This window comes from Labeo rohita, chromosome 10 (genome assembly GCF_022985175.1).
Source record: "Labeo rohita strain BAU-BD-2019 chromosome 10, IGBB_LRoh.1.0, whole genome shotgun sequence".
Classification (NCBI taxonomy): domain Eukaryota; kingdom Metazoa; phylum Chordata; class Actinopteri; order Cypriniformes; family Cyprinidae; genus Labeo; species Labeo rohita.
Window position 1 is genome coordinate 23,721,989 of NC_066878.1, and position 12,868 is coordinate 23,734,856.

The 12,868-nt window shown below is 37.7% G+C and overlaps 1 protein-coding gene across 1 annotated transcript in view; it reads right to left on the minus strand.

Moving 5' to 3' along the window:
* Positions 1-957: 957 nt before the first annotated feature.
* Positions 958-12,868, minus strand: part of chd1 (chromodomain helicase DNA binding protein 1) — a 25,500-nt gene continuing 13,589 nt past the window's right edge. Inside the window, exons 22-37 of the mRNA XM_051120979.1 lie at positions 12,704-12,799; positions 12,410-12,586; positions 12,095-12,255; positions 11,948-11,989; positions 11,725-11,858; positions 11,198-11,336; positions 10,168-10,318; positions 9,934-10,056; positions 9,574-9,717; positions 8,116-8,379; positions 7,037-7,162; positions 6,428-6,606; positions 6,235-6,334; positions 6,063-6,114; positions 5,414-5,648; positions 958-1,943 (exon numbers count right to left, since the gene is read on the minus strand). Of these exons, the coding sequence (XP_050976936.1) occupies positions 1,619-1,943; positions 5,414-5,648; positions 6,063-6,114; positions 6,235-6,334; positions 6,428-6,606; positions 7,037-7,162; positions 8,116-8,379; positions 9,574-9,717; positions 9,934-10,056; positions 10,168-10,318; positions 11,198-11,336; positions 11,725-11,858; positions 11,948-11,989; positions 12,095-12,255; positions 12,410-12,586; positions 12,704-12,799 (2,448 nt within the window). The 3' untranslated portion in view covers positions 958-1,618. The remainder of the gene's footprint in view (positions 1,944-5,413; positions 5,649-6,062; positions 6,115-6,234; positions 6,335-6,427; positions 6,607-7,036; positions 7,163-8,115; positions 8,380-9,573; positions 9,718-9,933; positions 10,057-10,167; positions 10,319-11,197; positions 11,337-11,724; positions 11,859-11,947; positions 11,990-12,094; positions 12,256-12,409; positions 12,587-12,703; positions 12,800-12,868) is intronic.

Genomic DNA, 12,868 nt, shown 5'->3' on the forward strand with positions numbered 1-12,868 from the left:
GACAGAAAGACATGAACATCTTGGATGACAAGGAGGTGAGTACATTATCTGTAAATTGTTGTTCTGGAAGTGGACTTCTCCTTTAATTCTTTGGAGCAGAAATACATGCAAATACAGATAACTGTGCTTTTAACAGTGATGCAGTGCATTGCTGACAATAGTGACAGTTTGGCTAAACTGGAAACTATTCAAGTTTCCTGGAATTAAAATCAGCCACATTGAAGTGACAATCATCATTGGCCGTTTACCCAAAAACAAACTAGTTTTGAAAAATTTGCAAATGACAACCCATCTCTGTATTAAAGGCTTCTAATTTGGAAATCTTTTTTGAAAATGATGGCATGAAAAGTACTTGAAAGCACATTCAATTACATTAAAGCCAGATTACAGGTGAAAACAGTGATTTGAGTTTAATGACTTTATAAACAATTATATAAAACAATTACTTTAAAAATCCATGCATTTTCAGTGTAAATTTGGATTTGAAATATAGAAGGAAATCTATATACATCAGTACGTCCTGTAACAGCATTCTGACTTAGTCGGGCCAGTCACCAAAAACACTCGGGCTGCATAGAAAATATTACATTATTGCCAACATTTATAGAAAACATAAGGAAAGATTATCATGGAAATGTTCTAAGGAGAGCTCATAAGTGCCTCTAGCTATGATCGACCCTTTCATGTCCTTTTTTTTGTTACACAGTTCATCTTTTTTTGACATGATTCCGTTATAAAGCGAGGCCAATTCGCTTACAAATATAGAGAGAAACCAATGAGGAGATCAACAAACCGAACGATCCTACAGAACGAACACACGTGGAATATTTACCCCGTTCCATTTCATGATTCAAAACTAGCGAGATTAAGAAAAGTCAAAAACAAAAAACGAAGGAAAAGAGAAAATAGCCTGAGTCGATGGGGAAATAGTTAAAAAAATACCAGCCTGAGAAAAGCCCATTTGATTTACTTTATACAATAATTTACAGTAGTACAATGTGAAAAAGTGACATTATCTGATGCGCACTAAAAATAGTCCAGATTATTTTACAGCCGAGACAGATTTAAATAATTCAAGCATGATGGAAAGAAAAAAACAAAAACAAATTACAGATAAAAATTGGCAAAATGGTCACAAAACACTGTAAACGAGGTACTTTGGAAGGTGAACCCCAGTCCTTCAGAACAGAAACCCCTTACGTCCTCCAGCGGATAGAGACGACACACACACGCTTGTAGCATCCTTTCACTCAACACTTCTTAAATAAGCTGCGTCGCGTTTATTTACGGGCGTATGTCCGGATCCAGTGTCGCACGGGAGAGTGAAACATGGATTCATCTGTTTCCAAGTAAAAAACGAAACGAAAAACAAAAAAACAAAAAAGGAAAGTAGTCAATTTATAAAAATAATAATTAAAAAAAATTACTCTGCAGCACCTACGAAAGAATGCAGCTAACTCTTAAATACAAAAATATGTGATCTGTGTTTCCTCCAAGGTGAGTAGGAAAGGGTGGCACTCCCAGAGCCCCAGTGCAGCGGCCAACAGTCCCCTAAGGCATTTCCTGTGTGTTGTGTGTCTATGGCTAATCAGAAACGAGCGGAGCGGAGCGGAGAACGTTATGTCTTGCGGCCGCTCCAGACCTGTTCGGGTGTGCTTCTGTGGTCGGACGAGTACTCGAAAGGCGAGCGGCGTCCGAGCGGCGAGCGCGAGTCGTACGGCGAGCGCTGGTCTCGTGGCGAGCGCGGCCGGTGCTCCATCTGCCAGTCCGAATGGTAGCGGTAGTCCCGGGACGATTTGTGATGCGTGTAGTCGGAGGCGGGCCGGTGCTCAGAGTGGAATCGGTGTTCGGAGTGCGTCCTGTCCTTGGAGTTGCTTTCTGATCGGTGCTCTCTGCTGGAGCGGTGCTCGTCCAGCTTCCTGTGCTTGCTCTCGCTGTAGTATCTGCGAAAGGAGTCATTCAGAGGCACGTTACGACAGTAAAACACGATCAGCATGATAATGCACAAACACTACCTAAAGAGAACTAGCTAGACGATGACATCACTGAATTAATGATGAACTGACTAACTGAAATACTGTCTACTATTGTCCTCTTGCATTATCAACACACCTTTTCCTGTTTAATACTGTAAAGCTGCTTTTACGCAATCTGTATTGCATAAAGCGCTATATGAATAAAGGTGACTTGACTTGATGATGACACATCACATGACCTTTAACTCATAAACAACCTGAAATTAAAAAATTGCTACATAGTTGCTTATTTAAATAAATTCAAGACAATGTACATTTAAAAGTTTAGTTTGATATCGATTAGTTTATTTTATGATTATAAAGCTGATAGTTCCGGTCCTCGATTCTGATTGGTTGAGCTGTGTTTAAAGCTGCTGTAAAAATACTCTACAAACATACACCTTTGTTAACATTTGTGTGCAACCACTTTGTTGCAACTACAACTGTTTCTGAGGAACTACATTGTTTGGTGGAAGAATACTGTTTTTTTATTTATATCATTACACTTTATTTGCTCTGTTTTCTCAGCCCCTTTGCCATTACAAAAATCACTGTAAACCACAGCTTCTTGGGGTTTACTGCTTTATTATACTACAAATTCAAGTATAGAGAAATTCAACCTTTCACATCTAGGAACTGCAGGAAAAGCCATAGAACATCACAGATGTAGCCACTGACTTCCAGAGTTTCTTCAAAACTCATACAAGTTTGTAACAAGTTAAAGGTAAATAAATAATGACAGAATTTTCATTTTCGTGCAAACTATTGCCCAGAAATAAAGGCAATCTGCCAATGTTAAACATCAAAACTATTAACTTTCCATTTTTCCAAACAAAAATAAAACAAAGTTTTTAAATGGGAAATTTAACTTTAAGCTTCCATTGGGCAATAATCCCCAAATTGTCCTTAAAGGAGAAGTCCACTTCTTAAAGATTCACACATAATGTACTCACCCCTCGTCATCCACATCTATGTCTGTCTTTCTTCAGTCGTAATGAAATTGTTTTTTTGAGGAAAACATTTTAGGATTTTTCTCCATATAATGGACTGATATGGTGCCCCGATTTTGAACTTCCAAAATCAATTATTTTTATAAAAATAACCGATCGTTTCGCTAGATAAGACCCTTCTTTCTCGGCTGGGATCATTTACAGCCGCATTTTGGATCATTTGAAGCTGCATTTAAACTACATTTTGGCAGTTCAAACTCGGGGCACCATAGCAGTCCATTATTTGGAGAAAAATCCTGAATTTTTTTTTCTCCAAAAACAATTTCTTTACGACTGAAGGAAGACAGACGTGAAAATCTTGGATGACAAGGGGGGTGATTACATTATATGTGAATCTTTGTTTTGGAAGTGAACTTCTCCTTTAACATCGTTTACATACATAGTACACGTTTGTGCTTCTTGCATTCTAACTTTGTCTACACACAGCATTAATATAGAAATCTATGCCAAGAAATGTCACAACTTCGTTTCCTTGTAGTTATACCATGGTCAGGCTTCAGTAATATTTTCCCTTGTTTAAATTTGGCTAAATTTAAAAAAAAAAAAAAAAAAAAAAAGGAAACATTAGCACAACATAGTCACAACTGACCTAAAAAGAGGGAACAAATTATTTTTTGGCCATGATATCCTGTTTTTTTTTTGCTTCATACAAACCACTCCATTAAGAGTTACATTTGTACCAGTGACTGTATATTAGGGCTGTCATTAACAATTATTTTGGTAATCAAGTAATCTGTCGATTACTCTGACAATTAATCAGATCATTATAATTTAAAAAATTTGTAGTAATAAAAAAGTGAAAAACAGCCTTTAAAAATCATTAAAACACGTAATAGCAATAAGGCAATCTTTTTTTAAACAACAAAACTAACGTACATTTTGCATTATAACAAATGCCTGCAGAAGGTGCCAACGGCCTGATGATTGTTTTTACATTTTACAGCGCAATCTAATCCTTGTTTAATATTAACTAAACAACATTTAATTCAAATGTCCACTTCATTTTATTATTTGGCTATTTGTTTATGACAGAAATGCTACAGCCACTGTCATTTCTTGAATATGTGGACACCAAAACGTGTCATTATTCTGAAATCACGATGAACAGTTCTCCTGTGCATTCGCCTGCATTTCTAAATAATTTACCCTACAAATCTGATGAAATGGCACACTTTGTATTCCCAGATGAACAGTATAATAAAAGTGTGAGATGCTCCACACATGTAAATGTTAAAAGTTTGTGTGAAGCATCAAGCACATGTAAATAAAGCACATATGTGACCCTGGACTACAAAACCTAAACCTAAAGTCTTAATTAGCACAGGTATGTTTGTAGCAATAGCCAACAAAACAAAGTATGCCAAAAATCATTAGGATATTAAGTAAAGATCAAGTTCCATGAAGATATTTATTTTCTCCTGTAAATGTATCAAAATTTAATTTTTGTATTAGTAATATGCATTGCTAAGAACTTCATTTGGACAACTTTAAAGGTGATTTTCTCTATATTTAGATTTTTTTGCACCCTCAGATTACAGATTTTCAAATAGTTGTATTCCAGGCAAATACTGTCCTATCCTAACAAACCATACATCAATGGAAAGCTCATATATCTCAATTTAAAAAAAACTCTTATGACTGGTTTTGTGGTCCAGGGTCACATATATTAAACCTGCATTGCATAAATTTAATTAAAACGTAGCGTTTGTGAATTCACAGCAGCATTATGCTTTATGATTTTTAAATGGGTTTAATATATCATGCAGCTTTGGAAAACAGTCCAATAATGCGTTTCATGGATACCCATCTGTGAAATTACGGTGCCACTTACAGTATTTTGCCTACTACTTAGGGGTGTAACGATAAATCGATTTGTGGATTGATACTGCAATTTTCCAAATGCATTGCGATCCTCTCTTGAATCAATTCTGAGCTTGAACAGCAGACAGCACTACTTGCTTTAGAAACAGCCATACTCTGCTTGCATTCAGTTCCTTACACACACCACTTGAACTTAAAATAATCATTCATATAGTTCAAAACCATTGAACCAAAATACAAAAGTGCTCTTCGAGAGCATTCAAGTGTGCGGTTAAAAACTAGCCTATAGTGCCATCTGTTGTTAAAAACTAAGCTTAGAATCAATTCAAGAAAGAATCACGATGCATTCGTAAAAATCGCAGTATAGATCCACAAATCGGTTTATCGTTACAGCCCTATGCTCCTATGCTATGTTACACCCAATTACTCAACACAGGCAAAATGCAGTTAATGTGGTTTTTTTTGTTGTTAAATGAAGTACTCAAACTGAATCAAGGAATTGTGTATGCGAAAGCTGCTAATGTTTCAATTTTAGAGTAAAGGCAACAGAAAAGCATGTGTACTGACCTGCTGTCTTGTCGCTCTCCTCTTTCTCTGTACTGGTCTCTCTCTCGCTCTCTGTGGTCTTTGCCGTTGCTGAAAGAGGAGTAGGGTCTCTTCCTGGAATCTGAGCTCTTCCTGTACGAGTCGCCTGTGTGCCGATCTTTGCTGTGTTCGTGGTAGCGAGATGAGTGGTGTCTGTCAGAGCTGTAGCTGTCTCTGCTGCTGTCGTCCTGCTGTGACTCCTTTATCCGCTCAACATCTGCAAAAACAACACCATTCTGTGTTATACAGATTAGCAGAAACGTGGCATTATCCATACACCATTAAAGCTGCAGTAGCAACAGATCTTTTCTTCGTATTGTGATGCAAATCCAAGAGAAATAGATTATCAAAAAATTTGGGGCAGGGTTCATCCACCGGTTGTTGACTGGACAGAAGCAGATCTGAATGAGAGCTCACAGACATACAAAGAGTTTCAAGCAGACTAAATGATTACATAAGTACAGCATGTGTCACATCAGGTTGACCTTTACAAGGTCAAACAAACCTGCATGGATGGGTGAAACATTTACAGTTTAGTAAATAAGGGATTTTATGAGACTTTAAAATCAGATGTACACTATGCATGGATGTTAATCACATTCATTGGACACAAGATGGAGAGCAGACATACCTGCATGTTTAAAGCTTTGTGTATTTACAGTGCTAGTGTTCTGCTCCACTGCCTGAAATGAAACAAACATCAAATTTCAATTATAACATCCCAAAGATAATGATTGGAATAATTTATTAAAGACATTAATCCAGCAAAAACATCCAAATATTACAGAAAACAGTGTCCATACCTGAGCATTTTCTTGTCTTTTCTTGATGGCGTGTTTATACAGTTTATGCAGTTTCCTTGCATCAAATTCCGTGAATTTTGAAACAAATATCCACAGATTTCTGGAATTTGGGAATAAACAAGGTATTGATAACCTCAATATTGACATTCAGTTATATATTGTGCATACTAAGCTCATGATAAAATGTCCGTACTTCCTCCACTGTTTGATCTGTTCGGGGTTGGTGTATTCTCTCAGACACTCAGTGATGTGATCTCCTATTTTGATCAGGCATTGGCGCGTGTGCTCCAGCTGCTCGCGCTCAGACAGGCCCTTCTCTGGACGATCCAGCTGCTTGAGTGCTGCCTTCACTGGCCGCATGCGCTCCTTACACTGACAAACACATAGACAGACACTTCATTACACATCCATGTCATTTATAAAAGAAGATATTAGCTCTGTATGAAACTAAGATCTTCCTACTTGTCAAACATTTCAACAAAAAATTATCAGTTTGCATTTAACCATTCAAGTGCAAGTACTCAGGAAGAACGCTTGGTTACAAAATCACTACACAGTTAACAGTCAGTGTTTGTGATGTGGCTTTGAAATTTTTGGTAAAGGTTTGGATTAGATGCAAATACGACCATGGTTTTTAAGTACTTCAGAATCCACCCCATCAGCTTCCAGCAATATCAAGCAAGGAGGAAGTCAAAAGGGTTATTATCTAACCAGAGAAAACTCACTTAACTCTAAATAAGGCTCCAGCCTGAAAATTGGCCGTTTAAAATAAAAACCGTTTAGCGAGATGCCACAAACTCACCACACTAAAGGTTTTCTGGTCCAATTCTTCAGACTCCTCAGACAGTGGAATTGCATCTCCTCCTGAGGGCGTGTGCACAGGAGTGTCGGCTTTCTTTTCCCGCACTTCTGTTTTCACCTCTACAGCCTGAAAATGCAGTCAACGGCTTTTGAATAACAATTCATGCAAATGTTCTACCCAGTAGTATATTTGGATACAACAAAGTCTTAAAACCTAGCAAATTGCTTAGAAGAGCATTTTTGCAATTGTTAGGATGTGTCTGCTGAAGACCCACCAGTTGACATTAAACTATTTTAGTCAGTGTGTCACACCAATAGCCTGTTTTTCCAAAAATCTGTCGAACTCATTGATTCAGAACGGGAGAAAAAAGGGACTGAGACTGAACTCCTGATTCTTCTCACTGATTCTACCAACATGAAGCTTTTTTGAAATAACACCAAGTTTATACATATTAGGGCTGCACGATTACGACAAAAATCATAATTGTTGATTATTCCCTTGAAATTGTAATTGCGATTATTACTTATGATGATCACAATTTACACTGAATGATGATTTGAATAGTTTCGCAGCAAAACTTTTTTTTTTTCCCCACAGTTTGAAGCAACTGCATGTCACATTTTTATATATAGTTTCTTTAAATATAATTTTTTTAATACATTTAAAAATTAAAACAATGTAATTTTTGTAATTGAGCCTATGAACGACTACATAATTGTGGCATCTGTAATTGTAATCACGATTAGAAATTCGATTAATTGTGCAGCCCTGATACACATCTCAACTGCTATGAAAAACACAAAACAGTTATTGTTTTTAAACAAAAAAACAGTCATAGAATAAGGCTGGGATGAGTGACTAATGCAAAACAATGGAAAAGTGCACATTCCATTAAAAAAAAAAAAAAAAAAAAAAAAAAAAAAAAAGAAATAAACAACAATCAGCTAAATGGATGCCACATTGACTTGAAATGTGCCTTTGATTTCCAAAAACACTGTCTAGGTAAGCAGCTCAGTAAGTTTCAAAGTAAGGCCATAGTTAGTACTGTATGAGAGTTGCGTCATCATGAGCATAGTGACCTTCTCTGCAGGAGACTCTTCTTCAGGCTCTGACTTGATCTCCTTCTCTTTTGGTTCCCTCTCCTTGCTGTCCCGACCCTCTTCTTTCTTCTCCTTCTTAATCTCTTTTTTGACCACTTTCTCCGTTACGTCCTTTTCTTCGGGCTCTTTATCCTCAGGCTCGTCCTCATCAGATTCCTCATCCTCCTCCTCGTCCTCCTCCTCCTTTACCGACCGCTCTGGCACACGTGCTCTTCTGTTGGCCGTCTTAACTGGAGGAGTTTCCTGTTAGAACACAAAAACACTTTAGCACAGGTGATGGGTGAGAGTCGTGAGACTTTATTTCATCAAGGCTGTCAAACAACCAAGGTGATCATTTAAAATGTCCCACCACTTTCTGCCAAACCTATTTTGTTCCTGTAACTTCATGAAATGACTTGTAGTTAGGATGTATCTGTACTCGTTTACTCCTGGTATTAGAGGAGAAGTTCACTTTCAGAACAAAAATTGACAATGTACTCACCCCCCTTGTCATGCAAGATGTTCATGTCTTTCTGTCTTCAGTCATAAAGAAATTTTGTTTTTTGAGGAAAACATTTCAGGATTTTTCTCCATATAATGGACTTCAATGGTGCCCCCGAATTTGAACTTTCAAAACACAGTTTAAATGCAGCTTCAAATGGGTCTTATCTAGCAAAATTGATATACTCTTTAACGCTCGACTCGTCTCGTCTGCCTGAACTCTTGTTTTTTTTATCTTCTTTGCTTGTTCACTTTATAAACACTGGGTTGGTACTTTTGCAGCAATGTAGGATGATTTTAAAGTTGGAGGAGAACCGGAAAAAACAGAGTTCAGGCAAACAAGACAAGACGAGCATTTGAGGTCAAAATAGAAATTGTACATTTTTTATTTATTTATTTTTTTAGAAAATAACCAATCGTTTTGCTAGATAAGACCTTTCTTGGCTGGGATCGTTTAGAGCCATTTGAAGCCGCATTTAAACCGCAGTTTGAAAGTTCAAATTCGGGGCACCATATCAGTCCATTACATGGAGAAAAATCCTGAAATGTTTTCCTCAAAAAACAATTTCTTTACGACTGAAGAAAGACATGAACATCTTGGATGACAAGAGGGCAAGTACATTATCTGTAAATTTTTGTTCTTGAAGTGAACTTCTTCGTTAAGATCAGTCTCAGGCAATGTGGTCAGAAATGCATCCACTCAAGCCTAAGTGCAAATCTTAGGTCTTGGGAAACCACGCTGTAAAGGCTTTACTGTTTCTAACAACGTACCTTGTAAAAGTGCATTCTCAGCACTTATTACCATGAACAAGAAATATAGAGAGACTACACATACAGAATATATATTTTTTTGTGACTACAGAAAGACTAGAAAACATCACTGCCACTGCCATTATTAATCTATGGCACAGCCTTGACCCTCACTTGTTATAGCAGCACTAGTACATCAACACAAACCTTTTCCTCTTCCTCCTTCTCATCCTCTTCTTCAGAGCTCTTATCTGATGGCGGTGCAGAGGACAGACTGTTCGTCACGTCATCCATCTTGGGTTTTACAGCTTTATTCTTCTTGCCCCGTGGTTTTCTCTTGCGTGAATTTGCCTATAGAGCAGATGGAACATCATTGATCGCATTGTGTGATCAATCAACCACTGAACAGCAAATGAAAATATATGAGCCATTCATAGACAATGTTATTGTTACAAGTTATAATTTAGCCACTTCACAAGTCCAATTTGTTGCTTACGTCAGCTTTTAGTAAACCAAGTGATGTTTTGTAGTAATTTGTGAGTATTGTGTTTAATCTGCGTGACTCACTGTGCCGGCTTGTTTCTGTGCTTCCTTCTTGGCGAGGTCTTTGCTCAGTAATTTGATGAGGTAGTCAGCTCGTGTCTGCAACTGTTTGGCCTGTGGCTTCTTGTCAGGATCATCTGGAAGGAGCTGCAACACGTTTTGTAACAATGTATCATTTAAATGCCATGCATTATCACCAAAACAACAGTGTAATTGCATATTAATGAAACACCACTGCTCCTCAATGCATTTCTGCACCTTATGTGTGAGGTTGAGGTCTGGGTCCATCTTGATCATCTCCCAGCTGCCATATCCGTACTCATAAATTCCAATAAGCAGGCTGGAGTCGTCTTCTTTACCCCACTCAATGTCAAAATGAGCTGCCTTTGAGTGGCATGGGATTATATACCTGTAAATATTCAAAACAAACTGTCTTGTTTAAGCGAGACACTGCAAGCAAGACTGAATAGAAAAAAAAAAAAAAAAAAAAAAATGAACTAATAGTTATCACCTTACTTACCCAGTTGATTGATTACATTGATAATTGCAAACATTTTTTTGTATTACAAGTTTTCTAAAATGTTAGGTTTAAATATGCAAATGAGGCTTTATTTAATGAAATGCGCTAATTTGCATACATTTCTAGTACAAAAAAAAATCTAAACAGGATCAAGTCAGTTTCTTGTATAGTTTTTTACATATTAGTGTCAAATGTTTGTTACTCCATAATTCAGAAAAAAACTTTGTGGGGATAATGTTGTATAAAATCAGCAAATTATATATGAACAAACTCTCTGTAAAAACCTTCAGGATATAGACAGGAATAAATGTGTAAAGTTTGGTGTGTGTAAGTATTACTGAAGTGGAGATTTATGGCTCAATGTAGGAGAAAAAAAAAAAACTCATTTTGAGAAATCTGCCTTTAAAAATATGTACTGCAATTGAAATCTATTGACACAAATAGATAAAGTGCTATAAATTAAAAACGTAGTGTCTTTTGGATGTTTTCTTTCCAATAGTCTGAAAAAATACTATGAAAAACCAAAAAGCCCAAAATATCAAACTTGACAGGTGCATGAAAAAAGTGGGTGTTTTTTTTGCCCTCACAAAGTATAAAATACAGTGTCTTGGGATCTTGAGGCTCTTTTAAAACTACTTTTAAACTTTCAGCTTAATGCTACTGCACTAAAGCCAAGCAAAAACATGATGCAAACAATTAAAAAGCAAAACTGTCAAAATCAGGCTAGGGGTGCATGAATTCCAATGAAATTACGTTAATGTTAATTACCTTTTCCTCTCCTCTGGGTCAGCAGGAATGGCCTTGTGTAATGGTGCCAGTTCCTCCTCATGAGAGATCACTAGCTTAGCATTGACCTGAACCCCTGAGATCCTAAAGGTGGGTCCTTTCACCTTCCCTCGCCTGCCTCCTAATATAAATGAACACAGAACACAATCAAGCCAGGCCTTGGTAAGTGGGATGGGGATTTCCAACCACAAATGCTTCATATGAAGGCAAATTGATTCACTTTGATGGGAGTGTAAAAATTAACCAGTTGTCTTTTTATGACATCCAAAATGTTGTAACTGCACCCGTGCAATTAAATGTGCTTTTCATTTAGGTGAGGTAAACTCATCAAGGCTGGAAACAGCTGACACCGATAACCCAGAGGCATGAATTTCTCGAAACATGACTGCAGATTACGTGGAATGAGTGAAATGAACAAAATACAACCCAGCCACAATTTCATGCCCTCCAGGCCATCTTTTACACAGACACCTCAGTAATCTGTCAGTGTGATTTTGTGCTGCTCTTGCCTGAGGTTCTTTCTGGTCCACAGGGGTTCTCCCTTAGCGTTTTCAAACAGCCGTTATGTACAGTCTCAGCCAGACGCCGCAGATCATGCTCTGATTTATCCACCAACTCAGCATCACGAGCAATAGCATCAAGCCTGGAATACACAGACAGTCATACCAATGAGAGAGGCCAAAGCGCAACTGATACCACATGAAGCTATAAAAAAAAAAAAAAACTACCCACCTTTCTAAAGGGCCACCGAACTTTTTATAACTTTTGATAAACCTGTGTGGGGAAAAAAAGTTTTATAGTAAACAGTGTTCATACAAAATGAAGCAATACAATTTTACAAAGTATAGTCTTGAATTACTGTAGAATCATCAGCTTTACCTGCGTATCTCAGCATCGGTGAAACCCTTAATGTTCTCTCTTGGAATAGTTCGAGGTCTTCCTCGTTTCTTGGGCCTCTTTCTGTCAGAGACAGAATCGCTGTCTGAACCAGAGTATCGTCTGTTCCGGCTACGTCTGCCCTCGTTTCCATTAAAGTTGATCTGTCATTACAAAAAAAGGACATTAAAACAGCACAAAGAACTAGGTGTGTATGCATTCATCAACACCATGAATTTTATACAATGAATAAAGTTCATGATATAACCCAGACATTTGACATTACTGGCACCGTTGAACACTGTATGACTGGCTAACCTGTTTAGCACATTTCCTCATGCGAGGCAGTAAATAGATCTCTGCTAGCTCTTTTTGTCGCTCCTCTTCCTCAAGTCTCCTCCGCTGCTCCTCTGGGATAATGTCATCCCAGTTTTTATCATCCCTCTCAGTGTCCATGTCGATTTCCTCATCCTCCATCATGGAGAAATTTGCCACCTGCAGGATGGAGCAAGCATTGTTAATCGAGTAACTGACAGCCTCTGGAGAAGATCCAGTGTGTGGAAGGTGATCACTGATGTCAGAAGTATTTGCAGTAAGGGTTAAAGTGCATACCTTAAATTGTGAGAGGAGCTCTTCTCCTACAGTGGATGGTCCAGGGTCGTTCTCTCTGGTCTCTGCTCTCTTTAGGATTTCATCGATATCCATCTCCTACAGGATCAACAGACATGTCAAACATAAGCTGCAGCACAGAAGTCCAGATTTTCTCTCTTCTGTTGT